At 68.8% G+C, this 25,092-nt stretch overlaps 1 protein-coding gene across 1 annotated transcript in view; it reads left to right on the top strand.

The window, feature by feature from the left end:
• FES (FES proto-oncogene, tyrosine kinase) overlaps positions 1-24,752 on the top strand; it is a 37,794-nt gene extending 13,042 nt beyond the window's left edge. Inside the window, exons 9-20 of the mRNA XM_084642205.1 lie at positions 3,013-3,199; positions 16,789-16,866; positions 17,143-17,352; positions 18,348-18,470; positions 18,615-18,668; positions 19,396-19,514; positions 20,046-20,140; positions 20,371-20,494; positions 22,214-22,371; positions 22,901-23,023; positions 23,247-23,385; positions 23,929-24,752. Of these exons, the coding sequence (XP_084498331.1) occupies positions 3,013-3,199; positions 16,789-16,866; positions 17,143-17,352; positions 18,348-18,470; positions 18,615-18,668; positions 19,396-19,514; positions 20,046-20,140; positions 20,371-20,494; positions 22,214-22,371; positions 22,901-23,023; positions 23,247-23,385; positions 23,929-24,115 (1,597 nt within the window). The 3' untranslated portion in view covers positions 24,116-24,752. The remainder of the gene's footprint in view (positions 1-3,012; positions 3,200-16,788; positions 16,867-17,142; positions 17,353-18,347; positions 18,471-18,614; positions 18,669-19,395; positions 19,515-20,045; positions 20,141-20,370; positions 20,495-22,213; positions 22,372-22,900; positions 23,024-23,246; positions 23,386-23,928) is intronic.
• Positions 24,753-25,092: the final 340 nt, after the last annotated feature.

The following is a 25,092-nucleotide window of genomic DNA, read 5'->3' as shown; positions in this document are numbered from 1 at the left end:
GGCTGGGGTTCCTTTGCACACCAAGGCAAACCAAACCAGCCTTACAGAGAAGACTTTGGTTTTACCCCACTGGCTAACCACAAGTCACACAAGCAATTCCCTTAGACACTCCAGTTTCCCAGTATCCCCACCAGTGCCGCTCGTTATGGGGACGAATGGGTATGAAAACCAGCACCCCAGTAAAAGAAAAGAGGTTCTCTCGATCCCAAAGGACCAAGCCCCAGACCCAGGTCAATATACAAATCAGATCTTACCCACAAATCACACTGTTGCCAATCCTTTAGAATCTAAAATCTAAAGGTTTATTCATAAAAGGAAAAAGATAGAGATGAGAGCTAGGATTGCTTAAACGGAATCAATGACATGCAGTGATGGCAAAGTTCTTGGTTCAGGCTTGTAGCAGTGATGGCATAAACTGCAGGTTCAAATCAGGTCTCTGGAGAACATGCCCAGCTGGGGTGGGTCCTTCAGTCCTTTGTGTAGAGCTTCCAATTGTAGCAAAGTCCCTCCAGAGGTAGGAAGCAGGATTGAAGACCACATGGAGGAGCTGCAGCAGCTTTGTGTAGTCTCTTGCCATGTGGTCTCTGCTTTCTTTGTCCCAAAGACAAGCTGTCCATCCCATGGCCTGGAAAAACCTCGGAGTTCTGTCCATAGGCAGGTCCCTGCATGCTTGGCTGAGTCCCCAGGCGTGTCTGCCTTCTCTCAGTGGGTCAGTTGTGTAGCTGATGGTCCTTGATGGGCCACCCAGCAGGCTAGGCAGAGCTGACACCAGCTTGTCTGGGGTGTCGCCCAGAAGCACAGCACAAGTTTGAGCTACAGAGACAATACTTATAACTTTAAATAAAAAACTGATACATGCACGCAGATCGCATAATCCTAACCAGCCAACCATAACACTTTATACAAGATTTGGTGCCATTACAGGACCTTGGTTGCAACAATGATCTATATGGTCCCAGTTTATGTCAATAACATCACAAGGGATCAGTGAGATGGGGGGTCCCAGGGAACGGTGAGATGGGGGGCCCGAGGGACCGGTGAGAAGGGGGCAGGGAGTGGTGAGGTGGGGGGCCCCGGGAGTGGTGAGATGGGAGGACAGGGAGCAGTGAGGTGGGGGGGCCCCGGAAGCAGGGTGGTGCGGGATGTGACCTGGGTGGGGGTAGTGAGACAAGGGGTGGTGGGACCCAGGGATAGAGGGGTTTTGGTGAGAACCTGAGAAGTGGGTCCATGAGAGATCTGGAGGGAGGGGGAGCATTGTGAGCGGGGGAGAAAAGGGAGCAGTGTGATGGGGGGAGGGATGCAGTGTGACTTCGGATCTGTGCCTACTGTGGCCCAGCGGGGTTCAGCAGGGTATTCCCCTACCCCGGCCAGAGGCAGCAGTGCTGGGGATTCTGTCCCCCATGACATGGAAGTGGGGTGTGGGCTGGAAATGCCAGTCCATGCCCATTTGCTCAGGGATACCCGTGACTGGGGCAGCCGGGTGGGGCGGTCGGGGAGCTCTGGGCAGGCGGGCGAGCTCTGGGCCGGGAGCTCTGGGCAGGCGGGTGAGCTCTGGGCCAGGAGCTCTGGGCGGGCGGGGAGCTCTGAGCCGGGAGCTCTGGGCGGGCGGGTGAGCTCTGGGCCGGGAGCTCTGGGCGGGCGGGGAGCTCTGGGCCGGGAGCTCTGGGCGGGCGGGGAGCTCTGGGCCGGGAGCTCTGGGCGGGTGGGCAGCTCTGAGCTGGGAGCTCTGGGCGGGCGGGGAGCTCTGAGCCGGGAGCTCTGGGCGGGCGGGCGAGCTCTGGGCCGGGAGCTCTGGGCGGGCGGGCAGCTCTGAGCCGGGAGCTCTGGGCGGGCGGGGAGCTCTAGGCCGGGAGCTCTGGGCGGGCGGGCGAGCTCTGGGCTGGGAGCTCTGGGCGGGCGGGGAGCTCTGAGCCGGGAGCTCTGGGCGGGCGGGCGAGCTCTGGGCCGGGAGCTCTGGGCGGGCGGGGAGCTCTGAGCCGGGAGCTCTGGGTGGGCGGGCAGCTCTGAGCCGGGAGCTCTGGGCGGGCGGGCGAGCTCTGGGCCGGGAGCTCTGGGCGGGCGGGGAGCTCTGGGCCGGGAGCTCTGGGCGGGCGGGGAGCTCTGAGCCGGGAGCTCTGGGCGGGCGGGGAGCTCTGAGCCGGGAGCTCTGGGCGGGCGGGGAGCTCTGAGCCGGGAGCTCTGGGCGGGCGGGCGAGCTCTGAGCCAGGAGCTCTGGGCCGGGAACTCTGGGCGGGCGGGGAGCTCTGGGCAGGCGGGCAGCTCTGGGCCGGGAGCTCTGGGCGGGCGGGGAGCTCTGGGCCGGGAGCTCTGGGCGGGCTGGGAGCTCTGGGCGGGCGGGGAGCTCTGAGCCGGGAGCTCTGGGCGGGCGGGCGAGCTCTGAGCCGGGAGCTCTGGGCCGGGAACTCTGGGCGGGCGGGGAGCTCTGGGCAGGCGGGCAGCTCTGGGCCGGGAGCTCTGGGCGGGCGGGGAGCTCTGGGCCGGGAGCTCTGGGCGGGCTGGGAGCTCTGGGCGGGCGGGGAGCTCTGAGCCGGGAGCTCTGGGCGGGCGGGCGAGCTCTGAGCCGGGAGCTCTGGGCCGGGAACTCTGGGCGGGCGGGGAGCTCTGGGCGGGCGGGCAGCTCTGGGCCGGGAGCTCTGGGCGGGCGGGGAGCTCTGGGCCGGGAGCTCTGGGCGGGCTGGGAGCTCTGGGCGGGCGGGGAGCTCTGGGCCAGGAGCTCTGGGCGGGCGGGGAGCTCTGGGCCGGGAGCTCTGGGCGGGCGGGGAGCTCTGGGTGGGTGGGGAGCTCTGGGCCGGGAGCTCTGGGCGGGTGGGGAGCTCTGGGCCGGGAGCTCTGGGCGGGCGGGGAGCTCTGGGCCGGGAGCTCTGGGCGGGCGGGGAGCTCTGGGTGGGCGGGGAGCTCTGGGCGGGAGCTCTGGGTGGGCGGGGAGCTCTGGGCGGGCGGGCAGCTCTGGGCAGGCGGGGAGCTCTGGGCAGGCGGGGAGCTCTGAGCCGCGGCTGTTGCTGTCTGGCACAGGGTGCACCTGCTGGGGAAGCGCCAGGCTCTGCAGGAGGCGCAGCTGCATTTCCAGGTCTCCCTGTGCGCCCAGGCCAAGCTGCAAGCCCAGCGGGACGTACTGCACCAGAAGCTGGACCAGCTGGGCTCCCGCACCCCCCGTCCAGGCCTGCCCCTGCAGGACGACAGGAACTCCCTCTCCTCCACGGTGAGCACGTCCCCCGCTGCCCCGCCCACGCCCAGCAGCCCGCCACCCCCAGAGCCCTGCCCGCCCCACCCCCAGAGCCCTGCCACCCCCAGAGCCCCCAGCATCCTGCCACCCCCAGAGCCCTGCCCCACCCCCAGCATCCCGCCACCCCCAGAGCCCCCAGCATCCCGCCACCCCCAGAGCCCTGCCCGCCCCACCCCACCCCCAGAGCCCTGCCACCCCCAGAGCCCCCAGCATCCCGCCACCCCCAGAGCCCTGCCCTGCCCCACCCCACCCCCAGCATCCCGCCACCCCCAGAGCCCTGCCCTGCCCCACCCCACCCCCAGCATCCCGCCACCCCCAGAGCCCTGCCCTGCCCCACCCCCAGCAGCCCGCCACCCCCAGAGCCCCCAGCAGCCCGCCACCCCCAGAGCCCTGCCCTGCCCCACCCCCAGCATCCCGCCACCCCCAGAGCCCTGCCCTGCCCCACCCCACCCCCAGCAGCCTGCCACCCCCAGAGCCCCCAGCAGCCCGCCACCCCCAGAGCCCTGCCCTGCCGCACCCCCAGCGCCCTGTGCCAGCCCCAGCCTCCCACCCAGCCCCACCCTGAGCACCGTACCCTGACCCACCCCCAGATCCCCACTCTGTGCCACCCCCAGCATCCCACCCTGTGCCCCAGCACCCTCCCGTGCCCTGCCCTGGTGTGACGCAGCAGGGAGGGGGGAGCATTGACCTGGGAATGGGGCAGGGGAGTTTCACTGGGGATGGGAGACCTGGGAGCCTGTCACCTGAGCCAGGAGGGGGAGGGGGAGGTAACACCTCTGCCTGGGAATGTGAACAGAGGCTGCAGGAAGGAGCTTGCTGGGGGGGGTTAGTTTTTCAGTTTGGGGCTGGGTGGAGGAACGCAGGGAACCCCAGGGCTGGGGTCTAAGCTCCCTGCACCCCCAGAAGGACGTGATTGAGGGGTCCTGGGTGTACCCACAAGCTCTGTTTTGGACTGTGTTCCTGTTGTCCAATAAACCTTCTGTTTTACTGGCTGGCTGAGAGTCTCAGTGGATCCCAGGAAGAGGGGTGCAGGGCCTGGACTCCCCCACACTCCGTGACAACTGGTGGCAGCGGTGGGATGTACTGCACCCCGTGAACGGCGCTTCCTGCAGTAAGTGACTGGGGAGCAGTAAAACGAAGGGGGATTGACGGGAACCAGGCGTGCTGAAGATTCAGAGAGAGACGGTTTCGGGGGGCGGTTAACCCCTGGGAATGTGTGACCAGAGAGAAAGACTTTTGCAGTAACAGGGTCCCCCGGGGGATTGTAGCGAGCGGTCCCGGGGCGGAGGAGTCTGCAGCTCGACCCTGGCAAAGAGGTGGTGACCTCAAGAAGGACTGGCACACGAGGGGTTTTTCCTGGAAACCGTGGGAAGCTGCCCGGCCTGCGAGTGGCCAGCAGGGAGATGTACGCTAAACGCCTTAAGAGCGACCTGGTGGAGCTGTGCAGGCAGAGGGGGCTGCGCATCAGGAGGTCCACCAAGGAACAGCTGATTGCCCAGTTGGAGGAGAGGGATCGCTTGGATGACCCGATCCCTGTCCCTGAGGGAAGCTGCCTGGCGGAGGCAGCGTGGGCCCTGGGGCCTGACCGGGCTGGGAGGGGTCAGACTGCTGCTGAGGACATCCCGAGACCCTTCCTACCTGGGCCTGGGGGAGGGGTTGGGGGAAGCCCAGCGAATACCGAGGGCACCCTGACCCTGGCAGCCAGCAGGGGATCCTCCCGGTGGAGCTCCCCATCCCTGGAGCGGAGGCGGCTGGAATGGGAGAGGGAGATGAACATGAGGGAGCTGGAGGATCATGAAAAGCAGCGTCAGCATGAGCAGGAGGAGAAGGAGAAACAAAGACAGCATGAACTGGAGCTGGCCAGGCTGAGGAGTAGTGGGGCCCCGGCTGCGGTGAGTGCGAGGGGACCCAAGACTGCAAGGAGCTTTGAATAGTGCTTCCTGGCCCAGCGGAAGGAGGGGGAGGACATAGATAGCTTCCTGACGGCCTTTGAGAATGCCTGTGAGCTGCACAGGGTTGACCCTGCGGACAGGCTCCAGTTCCTCACCCCCTTACTGGACCCCAAAGCCGTGGAGGTGTACAGCCGGATGACAGGGCCGGAGGCAGGGGACTATGAACTGTTCAAGCAGGCCCTGCTCCGTGAGTTTGGGCTGACCCCCGAGATGTACCGGAGAAGGTTCCGGAGTCAGCGTAAAACGCCTGAGGTCACCTACCTACAACTGGTCAACCGGATGCAGGGGTATGCCCGCAAGTGGGCAGCTGGGGCCCGAGCTAAAGAGGACCTGCTGGACCTAATCGTACTGGAGCAGCTGTATGATCAGTGCCCGTCCGACCTGAGGCTGTGGTTGGTGGACAAAAAGCTAGAGAACCCCCAGCACGCAGGGCAGCTGGCCGACGAGTTTGTGAACAGTCGGTCAGGGGGTAGCCAGGAGGAGCCCCAAAAGAACAGCCCCCCTCCCCCCCGATGCAGAGAGAGAGTCACCAGGGGGCCCCCAGCGGGGAAATAGGGAGAACCGCCTCCCAAGGGGAACGTCTGGCGTCAGGACCATCCGACCCGCTCAAGGGGACCAACGTGACCTGAGCTGCTATCACTGTGGCCAGAGAGGCCACGTACGGTCCCAGTGCCCCAGGCTCAGTGACAGACTGAGCAGACCCAACCTACCCAGGGTTAACTGGGTAGGGACCCAGCTGGACGAGGGGCAGACGGCCCAGGCAAAGGGGGCTGCCAGCTTACCACCTGCTCAGGAGGGAAAAGTACCCCCGGACAGCCCTGCCAGAGGGCTGGATGCTCTGGACTCAGGGTTCTTGGTTTATGGGATGGGCGCGGGGCTGTCCCTCCGGAGAGAGTGCCTTGTTCCCCAGGAGGTGGATGGGAGGAAGGTCAATGGATACTGGGATACGGGCGCGGAGGTGACGCTGGCCCGGTCCGAGGTGGTGGCCCCAGATCGGGTGGTGCCCGATACCTACCTGACCCTGACGGGGTGGGCGGGACCCCATTCAAGGTGCCTGTGGTGAGGGTGCACCTGAAATGGAGGGCCAAGCAGGATCCCAGGGATGTGGGGGTGTCACGGCGTCCCCGGGCGATGCTCTGGAACTGCTCCCCATAAAGCCAGTCAGGACTCTGGGGAAGTCTCCTCTCTGGGAGCAGCCTGTCTTCAGGACACACAGCTCACACAGCATCCACCTTCCTGGGTCTGCCTCGGAGCATTCAGCCTCCTCTGCCCCTCCGTGCGCTTCCCACAGCGAGTCCACTCAGGCGGGGTCCTGGGGAAGCCAGAGGGTCCTGCCCCCCAACTCTGCATTCAGATGTGACTCTCAGCCAGCCAGTAAAACAGAGGTCTAAAACAGAGCTTGTAGGTACAGAGAACAGGACTGCTCAGTCAGGTCCATTTTGGGGGGCAGTGAGCCAGTCCTGCCCCCCAACTTTGCAGGCAGATGTGACTCTCAGCCAGCCAGTAAAACAGAAGGTTTATTAGACAACAGGAACATGGTCTAACACAGAACTTGTAGGTGCAGAGAACCGGACCCCTCACCTGGGTCCATTTTGGGGGGCAGTGAGCCAGACAACCCCTTCTGCACTTCACTCCATGTCCCAGCCAGTCCCAAACTGAAACTCCCTCCAGCCCTCCTCCTCTGGGCTTTGTCCCTTTTCCCGGCCAGGAGGTCTCTGGATTCCTTTGTTCTCCAACCCTTTAGCTCTCACCTTGCAGGGGGGAAGGGCCCAGGCCATCAGTTGCCAGGAAACAGGGTGTCGGCCATCCTCTGTGTCCAGACCCCTGCACACACCTGCCCTCTAGGGCTCTGCAATGATCATACACCCTTACCCCACCACCTAGATACTTAAGAACTGCCTAGGGGAAACTGAGGCACCCCCACACTATTCAGAGGAAACATTAAGAACAGTCCCGCTTCGTCACAGGGGGTGCACCACCATTTGCCCACAGAGGTGTTACTTCCCTCTCCCCCTCCTGGCTCAGGTGACAGGCTCTCAGGTCTCCCATTGAAACTCCCCTGCCACATTCCCAGGTCAACACTCCTCCTCCCTGCTGTGTCACATCTGTACCACCTCCAATGCCCTGCCCTGAGTCACCCCTAGTGCCCCCCCTGCCCCACCCCCATGCCTTGCCCCACCCCCAGCGCCCTGCTCTGCCCCACCTCCAATGCCCTGACCTACCCCACCCCCTCAGCGCCCCGCCCTGAGTCACCCCCAGCGCCCTGCCCTGAGCCACCCCCAACGCCCTGACCTACCCCACCCCCTCAGCGCCCCGCCCTGAGTCACCCCCAGCGCCCTGCCCTGAGCCACCCCCAACGCCCTGCCCTGCCCCACCCCCTCAGCGCCCCGCCCTGAGTCACCCCCAGTGCCCCGCCCTGCCCCACCCCCAGCGCCCTGCCCTGCCCCACCCCCTCAGCGCCCCGCCCTGAGTCACCCCCAGCGCCCTGCCCTGCCCCACCTCCAACGCCCTGACCTACCCCACCCCCTCAGCGCCCCGCCCTGAGTCACCCCCAGTGCCCCGCCCTGCCCCACCCCCAGCGCCCTGCCCTGAGCCACCTCCAACGCCCTGACCTACCCCACCCCCTCAGCGCCCCGCCCTGAGTCACCCCCACCCCCATGCCTTGCCCCACCCCCAGCGCCCTGCCCTGCCCCACCTCCAACGCCCTGACCTACCCCACCCCCTCAGCGCCCCGCCCTGAGTCACCCCCACCCCCATGCCTTGCCCCACCCCCAGCGCCCTGCCCTGCCCCACCTCCAACGCCCTGACCTACCCCACCCCCTCAGCGCCCCGCCCTGAGTCACCCCCAGCGCCCTGCCCTGAGCCACCCCCAACGCCCTGACCTACCCCACCCCCTCAGCGCCCCACCCTGAGTCACCCCCAGCGCCCCACCCTGAGTCACCCCCAGCGCCCTGCCCTGAGCCACCCCCAGTGCCCCGCCCTGCCCCACCCCCAGCGCCCTGCTCTGCCCCACCTCCAATGCCCTGACCTACCCCACCCCCTCAGCGCCCCGCCCTGAGTCACCCCCAGCGCCCTGCCCTGAGCCACCCCCAACGCCCTGCCCTGCCCCACCCCCTCAGCGCCCCGCCCTGAGTCACCCCCAGTGCCCCGCCCTGCCCCACCCCCAGCGCCCTGCCCTGAGCCACCTCCAACGCCCTGACCTACCCCACCCGCTCAGCGCCCCGCCCTGAGTCACCCCCACCCCCATGCCTTGCCCCACCCCCAGCGCCCTGCCCTGCCCCACCTCCAACGCCCTGACCTACCCCACCCCCTCAGCGCCCCGCCCTGAGTCACCCCCAGCGCCCTGCCCTGAGCCACCTCCAACGCCCTGACCTACCCCACCCCCAGCGCCCCACCCTGAGTCACCCCCAGTGCCCCGCCCTGCCCCACCCCCAGTGCCCTGCCCTGCCCCACCCCCAGTGCCCTGCCCTGCCCCACCTCCAACGCCCTGACCTACCCCACCCCCTCAGCGCCCCGCCCTGAGTCACCCCCAGCGCCCCGCCCTGCCCCACCCCCAGCGCCCTGCCCTGCCCCACCCTCAGTGCCCTGCCCTACCCCACCCCCTCAGCGCCCCGCCCTGAGTCACCCCCAGCGCCCCGCCCTGCCCCACCCCCAGCGCCCTGCCCTGCCCCACCTCCAATGCCCTGCCCTGCCCCACCCCCAGCGCCCCGCTCTGCCCCACCTTCAGCGCCCTGCCCTGAGTCACCCCCAGTGCCCACCCTTCCCCACCCCCAGCGCCCCGCTCTGCCCCACCCTCAGCGCCCTGCCCTGAGTCACCCCTAGTGCCCCCCCTGCCCAACCCCCATGCCTTGCCCCACCCCCAGCGCCCTGCTCTGCCCCACCTCCAATGCCCTGACCTACCCCACCCCCTCAGCGCCCCGCCCTGAGTCACCCCCAGTGCCCCACCCTGCCCCACCCTCAGTGCCCTGCCCTACCCCACCCCCTCAGCGCCCCGCCCTGAGTCACCCCCAGTGCCCCGCCCTGCCCCACGCCCAGCGCCCTGCCCTGCCCCACCTCCAACGCCCTGACCTACCCCACCCCCTCAGCGCCCCGCCCTGAGTCACCCCCAGCGCCCTGCCCTGAGCCACCCCCAACGCCCTGACCTACCCCACCCCCTCAGCGCCCCACCCTGAGTCACCCCCAGCGCCCTGCCCTGAGCCACCCCCAGTGCCCCGCCCTGCCCCACCCCCAGCGCCCTGCTCTGCCCCACCTCCAATGCCCTGACCTACCCCACCCCCTCAGCGCCCTGCCCTGAGTCACCCCCAGTGCCCCGCCCTGCCCCACCCCCAGCGCCCTGCCCTGCCCCACCTCCAACGCCCTGACCTACCCCACCCCCAGCGCCCCACCCTGAGTCACCCCCAGCGCCCTGCCCTGCCCCACCCCCAGCGCCCCGCTCTGCCCCACCTCCAATGCCCTGACCTACCCCACCCCCTCAGCGCCCCGCCCTGAGTCACCCCCAGCGCCCTGCCCTGAGCCACCCCCAACGCCCTGACCTACCCCACCCCCTCAGCGCCCCACCCTGAGTCACCCCCAGTGCCCCGCCCTGCCCCACCCCCAGCGCCCTGCCCTGAGCCACCTCCAACGCCCTGACCTACCCCACCCCCTCAGCGCCCTGCCCTGAGTCACCCCCAGTGCCCCGCCCTGCCCCAACCCAGCGCCCTGCCCTGCCCCACCCCCAGCGCCCTGCCCTGCCCCACCTCCAACGCCCTGACCTACCCCACCCCCTCAGCGCCCCGCCCTGAGTCACCCCCAGCGCCCTGCCCTGAGCCACCCCCAACGCCCTGACCTACCCCACCCCCAGCGCCCCACCCTGAGTCACCCCCAGCGCCCTGCCCTGCCCCACCCCCAGTGCCCTGCCCTGCCCCACCTCCAACGCCCTGCCCTACCCCACCCCCTCAGCGCCCCGCCCTGAGTCACCCCCAGCGCCCCGCCCTGCCCCACCCCCAGCGCCCTGCCCTGCCCCACCTCCAACGCCCTGACCTACCCCACCCCCTCAGCGCCCCGCCCTGAGTCACCCCCAGCGCCCCGCCCTGCCCCACCCCCAGCGCCCTGCCCTGCCCCACCTCCAATGCCCTGACCTACCCCACCCCCTCAGCGCCCCGCCCTGAGTCACCCCCAGCGCCCCGCCCTGCCCCACCCCCAGCGCCCTGCCCTGCCCCACCTCCAATGCCCTGCCCTGCCCCACCCCCAGCGCCCCGCTCTGCCCCACCTTCAGCGCCCTGCCCTGAGTCACCCCCAGTGCCCACCCTTCCCCACCCCCAGCGCCCCGCTCTGCCCCACCCTCAGCGCCCTGCCCTGAGTCACCCCTAGTGCCCCCCCTGCCCAACCCCCATGCCTTGCCCCACCCCCAGCGCCCTGCTCTGCCCCACCTCCAATGCCCTGACCTACCCCACCCCCTCAGCGCCCCGCCCTGAGTCACCCCCAGTGCCCCACCCTGCCCCACCCTCAGTGCCCTGCCCTACCCCACCCCCTCAGCGCCCCGCCCTGAGTCACCCCCAGTGCCCCGCCCTGCCCCACGCCCAGCGCCCTGCCCTGCCCCACCTCCAACGCCCTGACCTACCCCACCCCCTCAGCGCCCCGCCCTGAGTCACCCCCAGCGCCCTGCCCTGAGCCACCCCCAGTGCCCCGCCCTGCCCCACCCCCAGCGCCCTGCCCTGCCCCACCCCCAGCGCCCCGCTCTGCCCCACCTCCAATGCCCTGACCTACCCCACCCCCTCAGCGCCCCGCCCTGAGTCACCCCCAGCGCCCTGCCCTGAGCCACCCCCAACGCCCTGACCTACCCCACCCCCTCAGCGCCCCACCCTGAGTCACCCCCAGTGCCCCGCCCTGCCCCACCCCCAGCGCCCTGCCCTGAGCCACCTCCAACGCCCTGACCTACCCCACCCCCTCAGCGCCCTGCCCTGAGTCACCCCCAGTGCCCCGCCCTGCCCCACCCCCACCCCCAGCGCCCTGCCCTGCCCCACCTCCAACGCCCTGACCTACCCCACCCCCTCAGCGCCCCGCCCTGAGTCACCCCCAGTGCCCCACCCTGCCCCACCCCCAGCGCCCTGCCCTACCCCACCCCCTCAGCGCCCCGCCCTGAGTCACCCCCAGTGCCCCGCCTGCCCCACCCCCAACGCCCTGACCTACCCCACCCCCAGCACCCCACCCTGAGTCACCCCCAGTGCCCTGCCCTGCCCCACCCCCAGCGCCCTGCCCTGCCCCACCCCCTCAGCGCCCCGCCCTGAGTCACCCCCAGCGCCCTGCCCTGAGCCACCCCCAACGCCCTGACCTACCCCACCCCCAGCGCCCCACCCTGAGTCACCCCCAGCGCCCTGCCCTGAGCCACCCCCAGTGCCCCGCCCTGCCCCACCCCCAGCGCCCTGCTCTGCCCCACCTCCAATGCCCTGACCTACCCCACCCCCTCAGCGCCCCACCCTGAGTCACCCCCAGCGCCCTGCCCTGCCCCACCCCCAGTGCCCTGCCCTGCCCCACCTCCAACGCCCTGCCCTACCCCACCCCCTCAGCGCCCCGCCCTGAGTCACCCCCAGCGCCCCGCCCTGCCCCACCCCCAGCGCCCTGCCCTGCCCCACCGCCAACGCCCTGACCTACCCCACCCCCTCAGCGCCCCGCCCTGAGTCACCCCCAGCGCCCCGCCCTGCCCCACCCCCAGCGCCCTGCCCTGCCCCACCTCCAACGCCCTGACCTACCCCACCCCCTCAGCGCCCCGCCCTGAGTCACCCCCAGCGCCCTGCCCTGAGCCACCCCCAACGCCCTGACCTACCCCACCCCCTCAGCGCCCCACCCTGAGTCACCCCCAGCGCCCTGCCCTGAGCCACCCCCAGCGCCCTGCTCTGCCCCACCTCCAATGCCCTGACCTACCCCACCCCCTCAGCGCCCTGCCCTGAGTCACCCCCAGTGCCCCGCCCTGCCCCACCCCCAGCGCCCTGCCCTGCCCCACCTCCAACGCCCTGACCTACCCCACCCCCAGCGCCCCACCCTGAGTCACCCCCAGCGCCCTGCCCTGCCCCACCCCCAGCGCCCCGCTCTGCCCCACCTCCAATGCCCTGACCTACCCCACCCCCTCAGCGCCCCGCCCTGAGTCACCCCCAGCGCCCTGCCCTGAGCCACCCCCAACGCCCTGACCTACCCCACCCCCTCAGCGCCCCACCCTGAGTCACCCCCAGTGCCCCGCCCTGCCCCACCCCCAGCGCCCTGCCCTGAGCCACCCCCAACGCCCTGCCCTACCCCACCCCCTCAGCGCCCTGCCCTGAGTCACCCCCAGTGCCCCGCCCTGCCCCACCCCCAGCGCCCTGCCCTGCCCCACCTCCAACGCCCTGACCTACCCCACCCCCTCAGCGCCCCGCCCTGAGTCACCCCCAGCGCCCTGCCCTGAGCCACCCCCAACGCCCTGACCTACCCCACCCCCAGCGCCCCACCCTGAGTCACCCCCAGCGCCCTGCCCTGCCCCACCCCCAGTGCCCTGCCCTGCCCCACCTCCAACGCCCTGCCCTACCCCACCCCCTCAGCGCCCCGCCCTGAGTCACCCCCAGCGCCCCGCCCTGCCCCACCCCCAGCGCCCTGCCCTGCCCCACCTCCAACGCCCTGACCTACCCCACCCCCTCAGCGCCCCGCCCTGAGTCACCCCCAGCGCCCCGCCCTGCCCCACCCCCAGCGCCCTGCCCTGCCCCACCTCCAATGCCCTGACCTACCCCACCCCCTCAGCGCCCCGCCCTGAGTCACCCCCAGCGCCCCGCCCTGCCCCACCCCCAGCGCCCTGCCCTGCCCCACCTCCAATGCCCTGCCCTGCCCCACCCCCAGCGCCCCGCTCTGCCCCACCTTCAGCGCCCTGCCCTGAGTCACCCCCAGTGCCCACCCTTCCCCACCCCCAGCGCCCCGCTCTGCCCCACCCTCAGCGCCCTGCCCTGAGTCACCCCTAGTGCCCCCCCTGCCCAACCCCCATGCCTTGCCCCACCCCCAGCGCCCTGCTCTGCCCCACCTCCAATGCCCTGACCTACCCCACCCCCTCAGCGCCCCGCCCTGAGTCACCCCCAGTGCCCCACCCTGCCCCACCCTCAGTGCCCTGCCCTACCCCACCCCCTCAGCGCCCCGCCCTGAGTCACCCCCAGTGCCCCGCCCTGCCCCACGCCCAGCGCCCTGCCCTGCCCCACCTCCAACGCCCTGACCTACCCCACCCCCTCAGCGCCCCGCCCTGAGTCACCCCCAGCGCCCTGCCCTGAGCCACCCCCAACGCCCTGACCTACCCCACCCCCTCAGCGCCCCACCCTGAGTCACCCCCAGCGCCCTGCCCTGAGCCACCCCCAGTGCCCCGCCCTGCCCCACCCCCAGCGCCCTGCTCTGCCCCACCTCCAATGCCCTGACCTACCCCACCCCCTCAGCGCCCTGCCCTGAGTCACCCCCAGTGCCCCGCCCTGCCCCACCCCCAGCGCCCTGCCCTGCCCCACCTCCAACGCCCTGACCTACCCCACCCCCAGCGCCCCACCCTGAGTCACCCCCAGCGCCCTGCCCTGCCCCACCCCCAGCGCCCCGCTCTGCCCCACCTCCAATGCCCTGACCTACCCCACCCCCTCAGCGCCCCGCCCTGAGTCACCCCCAGCGCCCTGCCCTGAGCCACCCCCAACGCCCTGACCTACCCCACCCCCAGCGCCCCACCCTGAGTCACCCCCAGTGCCCCGCCCTGCCCCACCCCCAGCGCCCTGCCCTGAGCCACCTCCAACGCCCTGACCTACCCCACCCCCTCAGCGCCCTGCCCTGAGTCACCCCCAGTGCCCCGCCCTGCCCCACCCCCACCCCCAGCGCCCTGCCCTGCCCCACCTCCAACGCCCTGACCTACCCCACCCCCTCAGCGCCCCGCCCTGAGTCACCCCCAGTGCCCCACCCTGCCCCACCCCCAGCGCCCTGCCCTACCCCACCCCCTCAGCGCCCCGCCCTGAGTCACCCCCAGTGCCCCGCCTGCCCCACCCCCAACGCCCTGACCTACCCCACCCCCAGCACCCCACCCTGAGTCACCCCCAGTGCCCCACCCTGCCCCACCCCCAGCGCCCTGCCCTACCCCACCCCCTCAGCGCCCCGCCCTGAGTCACCCCCAGTGCCCTGCCCTGCCCCACCCCCAGCGCCCTGCCCTGCCCCACCCCCTCAGCGCCCCGCCCTGAGTCACCCCCAGCGCCCTGCCCTGAGCCACCCCCAACGCCCTGACCTACCCCACCCCCAGCGCCCCACCCTGAGTCACCCCCAGCGCCCTGCCCTGAGCCACCCCCAGTGCCCCGCCCTGCCCCACCCCCAGCGCCCTGCTCTGCCCCACCTCCAATGCCCTGACCTACCCCACCCCCTCAGCGCCCCACCCTGAGTCACCCCCAGCGCCCTGCCCTGCCCCACCCCCAGTGCCCTGCCCTGCCCCACCTCCAACGCCCTGCCCTACCCCACCCCCTCAGCGCCCCGCCCTGAGTCACCCCCAGCGCCCCGCCCTGCCCCACCCCCAGCGCCCTGCCCTGCCCCACCGCCAACGCCCTGACCTACCCCACCCCCTCAGCGCCCCGCCCTGAGTCACCCCCAGCGCCCCGCCCTGCCCCACCCCCAGCGCCCTGCCCTGCCCCACCTCCAATGCCCTGACCTACCCCACCCCCTCAGCGCCCCGCCCTGAGTCACCCCCAGTGCCCCGCCCTGCCCCACCCCTAGTGCCCTGCCCTGCCCCACCTCCAACGCCCTGACCTACCCCACCCCCTCAGCGCCCCGCCCTGAGTCACCCCCAGCGCCCTGCCCTGAGCCACCCCCAACGCCCTGACCTCCCCTACCCCCAGCGCCCCACCCTGAGTCACCCCCAGTGCCCCGCCCTGCCCCACCCCCAGCGCCCTGCCCTGCCCCACCTCCAACGCCCTGACCTACCCCACCCCCCCAGCGCCCCGCCCTGAGTCACCCCCAGCGCCCCGCCCTGCCCCATCCCCAGCGCCCTGCCCTGCCCCACCTCCAATGCCCTGACCTACCCCACCCCCTCAGCGCCCCGCCCTGAGTCACCCCCAGTGCCCCGCCCTGCCCCACCCCCAGCACCCTGCCCTGCCCCACCTCCAACGCCCTGACCTACCCCACCCCCTCAGCGCCCCGCCCTGAGTCACCCCCAGTGCCCCGCCCTGCCCCACCCCCAGCGCCCTGCCCTGCCCCACCTCCAACGCCCTGACCTACCCCACCCCCTCAGCGCCCCGCCCTGAGTCACCCCCAGTGCCCCGCCCTGCCCCACCCCCAGCGCCCTGCCCTGCCCCACCTCCAACGCCCTGACCTACCCCACCCCCTCAGCGCCCCGCCCTGAGTCACCCCCAGCGCCCTGCCCTGAGCCACCCCCAACGCCCTGACCTACCCCACCCCCTCAGCGCCCCACCCTGAGTCACCCCCAGTGCCCCGCCCTGCCCCACCCCCAGCGCCCTGCCCTGCCCCACCTCCAACGCCCTGACCTACCCCACCCCCTCAGCGCCCCGCCCTGAGTCACCCCCAGCGCCCTGCCCTGAGCCACCCCCAACGCCCTGACCTACCCCACCCCCTCAGCGCCCCACCCTGAGTCACCCCCAGTGCCCCGCCCTGCCCCACCCCCAGCGCCCTGCCCTGCCCCACCTCCAACGCCCTGACCTACCCCACCCCCTCAGCGCCCCGCCCTGAGTCACCCCCGGCGCCCTGCCCTGAGCCACCCCCAACGCCCTGACCTACCCCACCCCCAGCGCCCCACCCTGAGTCACCCCCAGTGCCCCGCCCTGCCCCACCCCCAGCGCCCTGCCCTGCCCCACCCTCAGTGCCCCGCCCTGCCCCACCCCCAGCGCCCTGCCCTGCCCCACCTCCAACGCCCTGACCTACCCCACCCCCTCAGCGCCCCGCCCTGAGTCACCCCCAGTGCCCCGCCCTGCCCCACCCCCAGCGCCCCGCCCTGCCCCACCCTCAGTGCCCTGCCCTACCCCACCCCCTCAGCGCCCCGCCCTGAGTCACCCCCAGTGCCCCGCCCTGCCCCACCCCCAGCGCCCTGCCCTGCCCCACCTCCAACGCCCTGACCTACCCCACCCCCTCAGCGCCCCGCCCTGAGTCACCCCCAGCGCCCTGACCTACCCCACCCCCAGCGCCCCGCCCTGCCCCACCCCCAGTGCCCCGCCCTGCCCTGCCCCACCCTCAGTGCCCCGCCCTGCCCCACCCCCAGCGCCCTGCCCTGCCCCACCTCCAACGCCCTGACCTATCCCACCCCCAGCGCCCCACCCTGAGTCACCCCCAGTGCCCCGCCCTGCCCCACCCCCAGCGCCCCGCCCTGCCCCACCCTCAGCGCCCTGCCCTGAGCCACCCCCAGTGCCCTGCCTTGGAGAAAGTCAGGGACACTCGGGCACCAGGCTCAGCTTGGCCCCAGTGGCTGCCCAGGGCATTGGCCTTGCTAAGAAATGTGGGTGCTGCTGTGTGGTGCGGGTGCCCTGCCCCACGCCCAGCCCTGGGTGCAGCCCACGGGCACCTGGCCAGAGTCCAGCCCACCCAGTGCCCGGCCTAGGCCATTCCTGCACTCGGGCATGGGACACTCCCAGCCACACGGCTCAGCCCCTCTCTGCCCCCTGGCAGGAGCAGGAGCGCCCAGGAGCCAGCGCGTTGGAGACCCTCAGGAATCACATCTCGGGCATCTTCCGCCCCAAGTACTCAGTGAGTACCCCAGCGCTACTGCCTCCCCTTCCCTGCCCCCACCTTCCCTCTCCCCTTCCCTCTCCCACCCCACTACCTTCTGCAGCCCTCTCCCCACCTCACCCCTTCCCTCCCCATTTCCTCCCTGCCCTCTCCTCCCCATCTCCGCCTGAGCCCCGCAGTCTGTGTGGAGAAGGGGGCCTGGATGTCCCTGCCGTACCCGTTGCTCTGGGCAGCCCCCTGTGGGTGCTGACGGGGTCCCCTACCCATCCCGCTTACCCCGTCTCTGTCTCCCAGGTGCCGCCCCCCCTGCCGCTCCTCCCTGAAGTGCAGAAGCCCCTGTGCCAGCAGACCTGGTACCACGGCGCCATCCCCCGGGCGGAGGTGCAGGAGCTGCTGCTCCACAGCGGGGACTTCTTGGTGCGGGAGAGCCAGGGCAAGCAGGAGCAGGTGCTGAGTGTGCTGTGGGATGGGCTGCCCCGGCACTTCATCATCCAGGCCTGCGATGTGAGTGGGGCCAGGGGCTGGGCCCCGGGAGGGCGCTGACAGGGGCAGCGCAGGCAGCTCTGGGGGCAGCTCCGGGGCCATCCTGCAGCTGCCCCTGCCTGCCCCGCTGGGACATAGGGCCCCGGCCTGCCGGGTAGAGCCTGGGCAGGAGCTCCGAGGGGAGTGCCCATGGGCGGGGGCTGGAGGACCTGTGATGCGAGGCCGGGGTTTTTTCCTGCCACTCCTTGTGCCCCGTTGGACCCTCGTCCCAGCCACTCACAAACGCTCCCCCAGGCTGGGCATCCCTGTCACGGAGTGTGGGGGAGTCCAGGCCCTGCACCCCTCTTCCAGGGATCCACTGAGACTCTCAGCCAGCCAGTAAAACAGAAGGTTTATTGGACAACAGGAACACAGTCCACAACAGAGCTTGTGGGTACACCCAGGACCCCTCAGTCACGTCCTTCTGGGGGAGCAGGGAGCTTAGACCCCAGCCCTGGGGTTCCCTGCGTTCCTCCACCCAGCCCCAAACTGAAACTAAACCCCCCCCAGCAGGCTCCTTCCTGCAGCCTCTGTCCGCATTCCTGGGCAGAGGTGTTACCTCCCCCGCCCCCTCCCCCTCCTGGCTCAGGTGACAGGCTCCCAGGTCTCCCATCCCCAGGGCACATTCCCAGGTCAACACTCCCCCCTCCCTGCTGCCTCACATCGTCACAATCCCCGGCACCAGCAGCCAGAGAGACGGCCCCCGGCTCCCAAGGCCAGGCCTAGCCAGGCCCCTGGCAGGCACTGGTGCTGACCTGCAATCTGTAGTTCTACCGGGAATGGGGGAGATAGGGGGTGTGCGTGGGGTGTGTTGGGTGAGGGTGCATGGTGTATATTGAGCTGTAGGGGTGGGGGGTGTATGTGGGGGAGGTTAGGGGGCATGGGGGTCTATACAGGGCAGGTTGGGGGGTCTGTGAGCAGGGCTGGGAGGGCAGGGCAGGGGCAGAGTAAGATCCCAGCACCTCCACCTCTCCCAGGACATGTACCGTCTGGAGGGCGAGGGCTTCTGCACCATCCCGCTGCTCATCGACCATTTCCTGCAGACCCGGCAGCCCGTCACCAAGAAGAGTGGAATCATCCTGGCCAAGCCCATCCCCAAGGTACCACGCTGGCCCCACTGCACGGCTCCCCAGGGGCTGGGCGTTGTGGACAAAGGGCTCCCTTGGGGGTGGGGGTGAGGGCGGGGCGGGGAATGCTGGGGCTGGATAGTTTCCTGCTCTTTGACTCCTGCCTTCCTTCCCCAGGACAAATGGGTGCTGAACCATGAGGACGTGGTGCTGGGCGAGCGCATCGGGCGGGTGAGTGCCCCCAGGGCAGGCATGGGCTCGGCCACTGCTGGGGCACTGCTCTGAGGAAGCGCGCAGCAGGCCCAGGATCGTGGGGGGTTAGGGTTAGGGTGTGCAGGCAGCGTTACGATGCAGATTAGTTTCAGTTTAATAAAAGGTACTGAATGGCAGGATTTCTAACTTCCCTTGTTGCAGCCAGAGCCCAGCAGGACCTGCCAGTGCGCCGGGGAGCTGCTGTCTGTGCCAGGCTCTCTGTCTGAGGCTAGGGGCGTCTGGGGGTCAGGCTGGGCCCGGGCTCTCTGACAGCTCTGCCAGGCCACAGACTGCCCTGCTCCTGCTGTGTTACCCTGGCGCTGACCCAGCTGGGAGCAGCGTGGCTGCACACCCTTGCTGCCAGGCTGGGAGCCCTCGTCCAGCCGGTCATTCGGGGCATCGCGCTTCCTTGCCGGCCACCCGTGACGTAAGGACCCAGGCAATGAGGAAGCCTCTCTGGTGGTTAGAAATGGGTCCCTCGGTTCCCGTCACTCTGCGGCGGCTGGTGCCCACTCCCCAGTCAGCCCCTAGGAGGAGGGGTCGACGGGACCTGAATCACCGAAGCAGCGTCCAGGCATGCCAGAGGCAGAACAGGCCCTGGCCCATGTTAATGCCCCACCTGGCACGAGGCAGAGGGAGCTGGCTCAGCTGGACTCCGGGATCGACTGGGGGCAGAGGCAGCTGGTGCATTTGCTTTGTCTCCCAGGGTAACTTTGGGGAGGTGTTCAGCGGCCGCCTGCTCACTGACAACACCCCAGTGGCTGTGAAGTCCTGCCGCGAAACCCTCCCGCCGGAGCTCAAGGCCAAATTCCTGCAGGAAGCCAGGTCTGTACAGAGCCCCAGCGCCACGCTCTGCCCCCCAGAGCCGCACTCTGCCCCCCAGCGCCCCGCTCTTCCCCCCAGTGCCAAGGGCCTCTGTCCACTCCACTCTCTGTCCCCCAGCCCGCACTCTGCCCTGGGGGGCCATTTGCCAGCCATGGGGAGGGGGCTTTGGGGTTTCTGGGCTTGCTTAAATTTCAATTAAAACAGTTTTTCTGGATCAAAATCTTCTGGAGCCTGGGGGGACTCCAAACCCAGCCCAGACCAGGGACCCCCCAGACCTGACAGGAACAGGGGATCCCAAACAAACCCAGCCCAGACGGAGACCCCCCCCCACCCAGACCTGACAGGGACAGGGGATCCCAAACAAACCCAGCCCAGACAGTGGGTCCCCAAGCCCAGGGTGATGGCGGGTGGGTAGGTGCCCTCCGTGCTTTTGAAATGTACTGACAGAGAAGCCCCCTTGCTGGCTGTTGCGACTGGCTCACGCCCCAGGCTGTGACAGCCAGGGGGTGACCAGCGTGTCTCTGCCCCCAGGATCCTGAAGCAGTACAGCCACCCCAACATTGTCAAGCTCATTGGCGTCTGCACCCAGAAGCAGCCCATCTACATCGTCATGGAGCTGGTGCAGGGTGAGTCCCCCCGCCTTGCAGCCTGGCCTGCTGTTGCCCTGGCCCTGGCCCCCAGCCCCTCCTCCCTCCAGTTCACTCCCGGTGAGCCCTGCTTCCCACACCCTGGACCCTAATGAATCTCCCCCAGTCCCGTGCCCCAGCCGCACTCCCCGCAAGGGCTGGTGGCAGGCGCCTGAGGCCTGCAGCCAGGCCCCTAACTCCCTGAGGTCAGCACTACCCTCCCCACACAGGAGGGGACTTCCTGACCTTCCTGCGCAGCGAGGGGCTGCAGCTGAAGGCAAAGGAGCTGCTCAAGATGACGGCGAATGCTGCTGCTGGGATGGAGTACCTGGAAAGCAAGCACTGCATCCACAGGTGAGACCTTCCGCCCAGGCTCGCTCTGAGACACCGCGCTCCCCACAGGCAGCCACAGATATGTGCATTGCTGCAGCATGCAGAGACCCAGTCTGCGCTCAGGGGCCCCGAGCATCCCAGGTGCTGCCCAGACCCCAGCCGAGATCAGGGCCCCTGAGTGCCCCGGGCGCTGCCCAGACCCCAGCCGAGATCAGGGCCCCTGAGTGCCCCGGGCGCTGCCCAGACCCCAGCCGAGATCAGGGCCCCTGAGTGCCCCGGGCGCTGCCCAGACCCCAGCCAAGATCAGGGCCCCTGAGTGCCCCGGGCGCTGCCCAGACCCCAGCCGAGATCAGGGCCCCCGAGTGCCCCAGGCACTAGGGTGACCAGACAGCAAGTGTGAAAAATCGGGACTGAGGTGGAGGGTAATAGGAACCTATATAAGAAAAAGACCCAAAAATCGGGACTGTCCCTATAAAATCGGGACATCTGGTCACCCCACCAGGCGCTGCCCAAACCCCAGCCATGATCGAGGGCCCTGAGCATCCCAGTCAATGCCTGGACATCAGCTGCTATTGGGGCCCCTGAGTGTGCTGGGCGCTGCAGGTGATACCAGCCATGGTCTGCCAGCGAGTACCTGTCCTGAGAGCTGGGAAGGCTCCCGTGAGATGCCCGCTGGGTTAGAGCCCTGGCCTTACCCTGGAGACCTGGCGGTGTCTCTGCCTGGGTTCACTACGTTTCTGCAGCCCTCCAGCCCCAGGGCTTCCCACAGAAGGGAGTGTCCTTGTCCCATGTGACAGATGGGGACTGGGGCCCTGGACGGGGTCACCCAGAGAGCCGGAGCTGTGATAAACAGCAGGCCCTAGTGCCCTCAGGGAGATGGGCTGGGCAGGCGTCCTCAGGCAGGTCGACTTTCTCCAAGCTCGTTTGTGCCCTTGGCCTGCAGGAGCCCGTCTGCCATGGGGTCAGGAGCGGTTGTCACCGAGTCCCCGGGCAAAGCTCTGGAACTGCTCCCTGTGAAGCCAGTCAGGACTCTGGGGAAGTCTCCTCTCTGGGAGCAGCCTGTCTTCAGGACACACAGCTCACCCGGCTCCACCTTCCTGGGTCTGCCTCGGAGCATTCAGCCTCCTCTGCCCCTCCGTGTGCTTCCCACAGCGAGTCCACTCAGGCGGGGTCCTGGGGAAGCCAGAGGGTCCTGCCCCCCAACTCTGCATTCAGATGTGACTCTCAGCCAGCCAGTAAAACAGAGGTCTAAAACAGAGCTTGTAGGTACAGAGAACAGGACTGCTCAGTCAGGTCCATTTTGGGGGGCAGTGAGCCAGACAACCCCATCTGCACTTCACTCCATGTCTCCAGCCAGCCCCAACTGACTCACTCTACACCCTTCCTCCTCTGGGCTTTGTCCCTTTCCCTGGCCAGGAGGTCACCGGATTCCTTTATTCTCCAACCCTTTAGCTCTCACCTTGCAGGGGGGAAGGGCCCCAGTCATCAGTGGCCAGGAGACAGAGTGTCGGCCACTTATGTACCCTGGCCCTTTGCTCTGCAACAATGACAACCCCTTATCCCACCACCTAGAGACTTAAGAAATGCAAAGGGGAAACTGAGGCACCCCTACAGTATTCAGAGGAAACATTAAGAACAGTCCCGCTTCGTCACAGGGTCATGGCTGGGGCCTCCAGATTCTCTGTAGCCAGTAGCCTGGCGGGCTGCAGGGCCTGGCGCTCAGCTGCTCCTCTCCCGCAGGGACCTCGCAGCTCGCAACTGCCTGGTGACGGAGAAGAACTCGCTGAAGATCAGTGACTTTGGGATGTCGCGGGAGGAGGAGGACGGGGTCTATGCCTCCACAGGAGGCTTGAAGCAGATTCCTGTGAAATGGACAGCGCCAGAGGCACTGAATTACGGTATGGTGTTTGCTGCGGCTCCCAGCCCCATCCCTCTGAGCTGGTGCCCTCTGCAGACCGCCAGGGGCCGTCTAGCACCATGCAAGCACTGGGTGCAGCCAGGGCACCGGGGGAAAGCACTTGCAAACAGCAAGAAAGAACCCAGGAGTCCTGGCTATGAGTCCCCTAGACCACACAGCTCCTCATGCGTCCCTCAGGCCCAATACGGGGACGCGGGCGCCGGGCACCCCACAGCTCTGCTCAGCTCTTTGCATACGGTTATTGACCGGGGTGGCCGATCGCCCAGCGTCCCCGTGCCTGGATCCCTCTGGCTGGGGCAGCGGGAGGCCATGGGAAGGTGGGGCCAGATGCTGCGTCCCCGTTGGACCAGGGCGGTGTCTGCAGGGAGTGGGGGCTGCCCAAGCTGCAGCGCGGTGAGTGCCTGCCTAGGAGCCCCAAGGGGGATGCTATCCCCATGGCTGGAGCAGCTGGCGAGGGGCTGGAGGTAGCCATGCTCCCAGCCCCTTGCCTGAAGCCCCCCTCTCCCCAGGCCGCTACTCCTCAGACAGCGATGTCTGGAGCTTCGGGATCTTGCTGTGGGAAGCCTTCAGCCTCGGCGCCACCCCCTATTCCCACCTGAGCAACACCCAGACGCGCGAAGCCATTGAGCAAGGTAAGCAGGCTCTGCCCCGGCCAGGCCCCATCTCCCCATGAACAGGAGGTACCTGGGCTGCTGCCAGGCCTGGAGCCACCCCCTGCCCCCCGCCCCCACCGAGAGGGAGCCCAGGGGATCCCCCTCCAGTGAGCAGCCGCCAGGGGCTGAGGGTGTTTCCGGCTCTCTACAGCCCTGGGGGCAGGCTGCCCTGGGCCCTGAGCCTGTTGCCCTCTCTCCCCAGGGGTGCGGCTGGACCCCCCCAAGCAGTGTCCTGAGGACGTGTACAGGCTGATGCAGCGGTGCTGGGAGTACGATCCCCGGAAACGGCCCAGCTTCAGCACCGTTCACCAGGAGCTCGTCAGCATCCGCAAGAGGCAGCGGTAACGGACCGCGGGCTCCCAGGCCAGGAGACGCTGCCCTGGGCTGGAGCTGTCAGCCCCAGAGCCCCTTGGGCAGAGCCCACGTTGTGCCAGCCTCCCTGCAAACGCCCGGCGTGCCCGCCCCGGACTTGTCTTCCACCATGGCCTGGGGCATCGCAGGCTCCAGCTGTCGCCATCGGCCAGACCCAGGCTATGTTTGTTGCCTCCTGGGTGCTGAGAGGCCCTGGGCCCTGGGGTCTCCAGCCTGCGCAGCGCCATCCCCTGGGCCTGCCCCAGCTGTCAGGCTTCGGGACAGATGGGCCAAGCTCTTCTCATCTGCTTTTTTTTTTTTTTTGGGGGGGGGGGGGCATATTTCCTGTGGAATAAAAGCTACCCCCTCCTCACCCAGTCAGTGCTGTGGCACCCACTATGGGAGGCCAGTGGGATTGCGGGGCCTGCGCTGGGTCCCTGCGGCCCAGCTTCTGTGGGGACCCTTCTGCCCCTGCAGGGTGCTCCCCATGGCCTGCCAGAGCCCCCATCTCTGCTCTTTCTGTGCATTTCCAGGTACCTGGGGGCTCGGCCTAGCCTGGCTCCTGTGCCTGGGGGCATGGGGCTGGCAGGCGGAAGAAGATTCTGCAGCTCAGAGACCTGTGCCCAGAGCCCCACCCTGCCGGGGCACCAGTTACTCAGACCAGCAGCCCACAGGGAGCCCGTCACTGCGGGGCTGGGCCGCTGGCCCCCCTGGAGCTAGATACATGCCTGTGGCTGGTGCACGCACCAGGCAGGGAGCCGTGTGTACCGACAGCCCATCCCAGTCTCTGGCTGGTACCTGGTCTGTATCACACTCCCAGGAATGGCGCATGCAAACTGGGTGGGCAGCTACACCCACGTGATGCTAGAAATCCAGCTCTGGCCGTGCCAGCCAGCAGCACGGGCTGTGCCCCTCAGTAAGACTGCTGCGTTCAGCTCTAGGCACCAGAAATGGCTCTGGCAGGAGCCAGCAAGTCCCTTGCTGGGCACGGCATGGGCATCTTGTGTCCTAGGCAGGGCCTTGCCCTCCGTGCTGCCAAGGACTCCCCAGGGCCCGGAGCCGGCCAACCCCAGCATTTACCAATGTTCCGGATTCCGTGTGTGGCCACAGCACCAGTGGCCCTGGCCAGGGCCGCACTGTGCCAGGCCTGTAGAGACACAGAGCCAAGAGATGGCCCTGCCCCACAGAGCTACAATCAGAGCGCAGCAGGGATGACAGGTGCGTGCCGTGATGCTTGGTAAGATTTGTATGTTTCCAATGCATGCCTCAGTTTCCCGCTGTGCTTTGTACTGCTGTGCTGTCACAGATCCACAGGATCTCTTCTATGCCTCTGCTATTAAACAGCCCCTTGGAATCACCCCATCACCACCCGGAAAACTGAGGCACACACCGTATTAGTCTAGGACAGTAAGACTCACATGCAACATAACAAGATGAATAAAACCCCACTTCGTCACATCTCTCCCCCTCCGAGACCGAACTGAGTGGGGCCACTTTAGCCAGCGGCCTGGGGAAGTTCGGGCCCCCTCTCTCCAGGACAGAGCATCGTTGGCACTCCCCTTCACGTGGACCACCTCCACGTCGTAATGCTGAAGCTGGAGATGCCACCTCAGGAGCTTGGCATTGGCCCCTTTCATCGGGTGTGGCCACGTCCGGGGCGAGTGGTGGCTGTACACAGTGAAGCACCACCCAAACGG

The sequence above is a fragment of the Lepidochelys olivacea genome, assembly GCF_965140295.1.
Source record: "Lepidochelys olivacea isolate rLepOli2 genome assembly, chromosome: 10".
Lineage (NCBI taxonomy): Eukaryota > Metazoa > Chordata > Testudines > Cheloniidae > Lepidochelys > Lepidochelys olivacea.
This window is presented reverse-complemented; position numbering and strand designations above follow the sequence as displayed.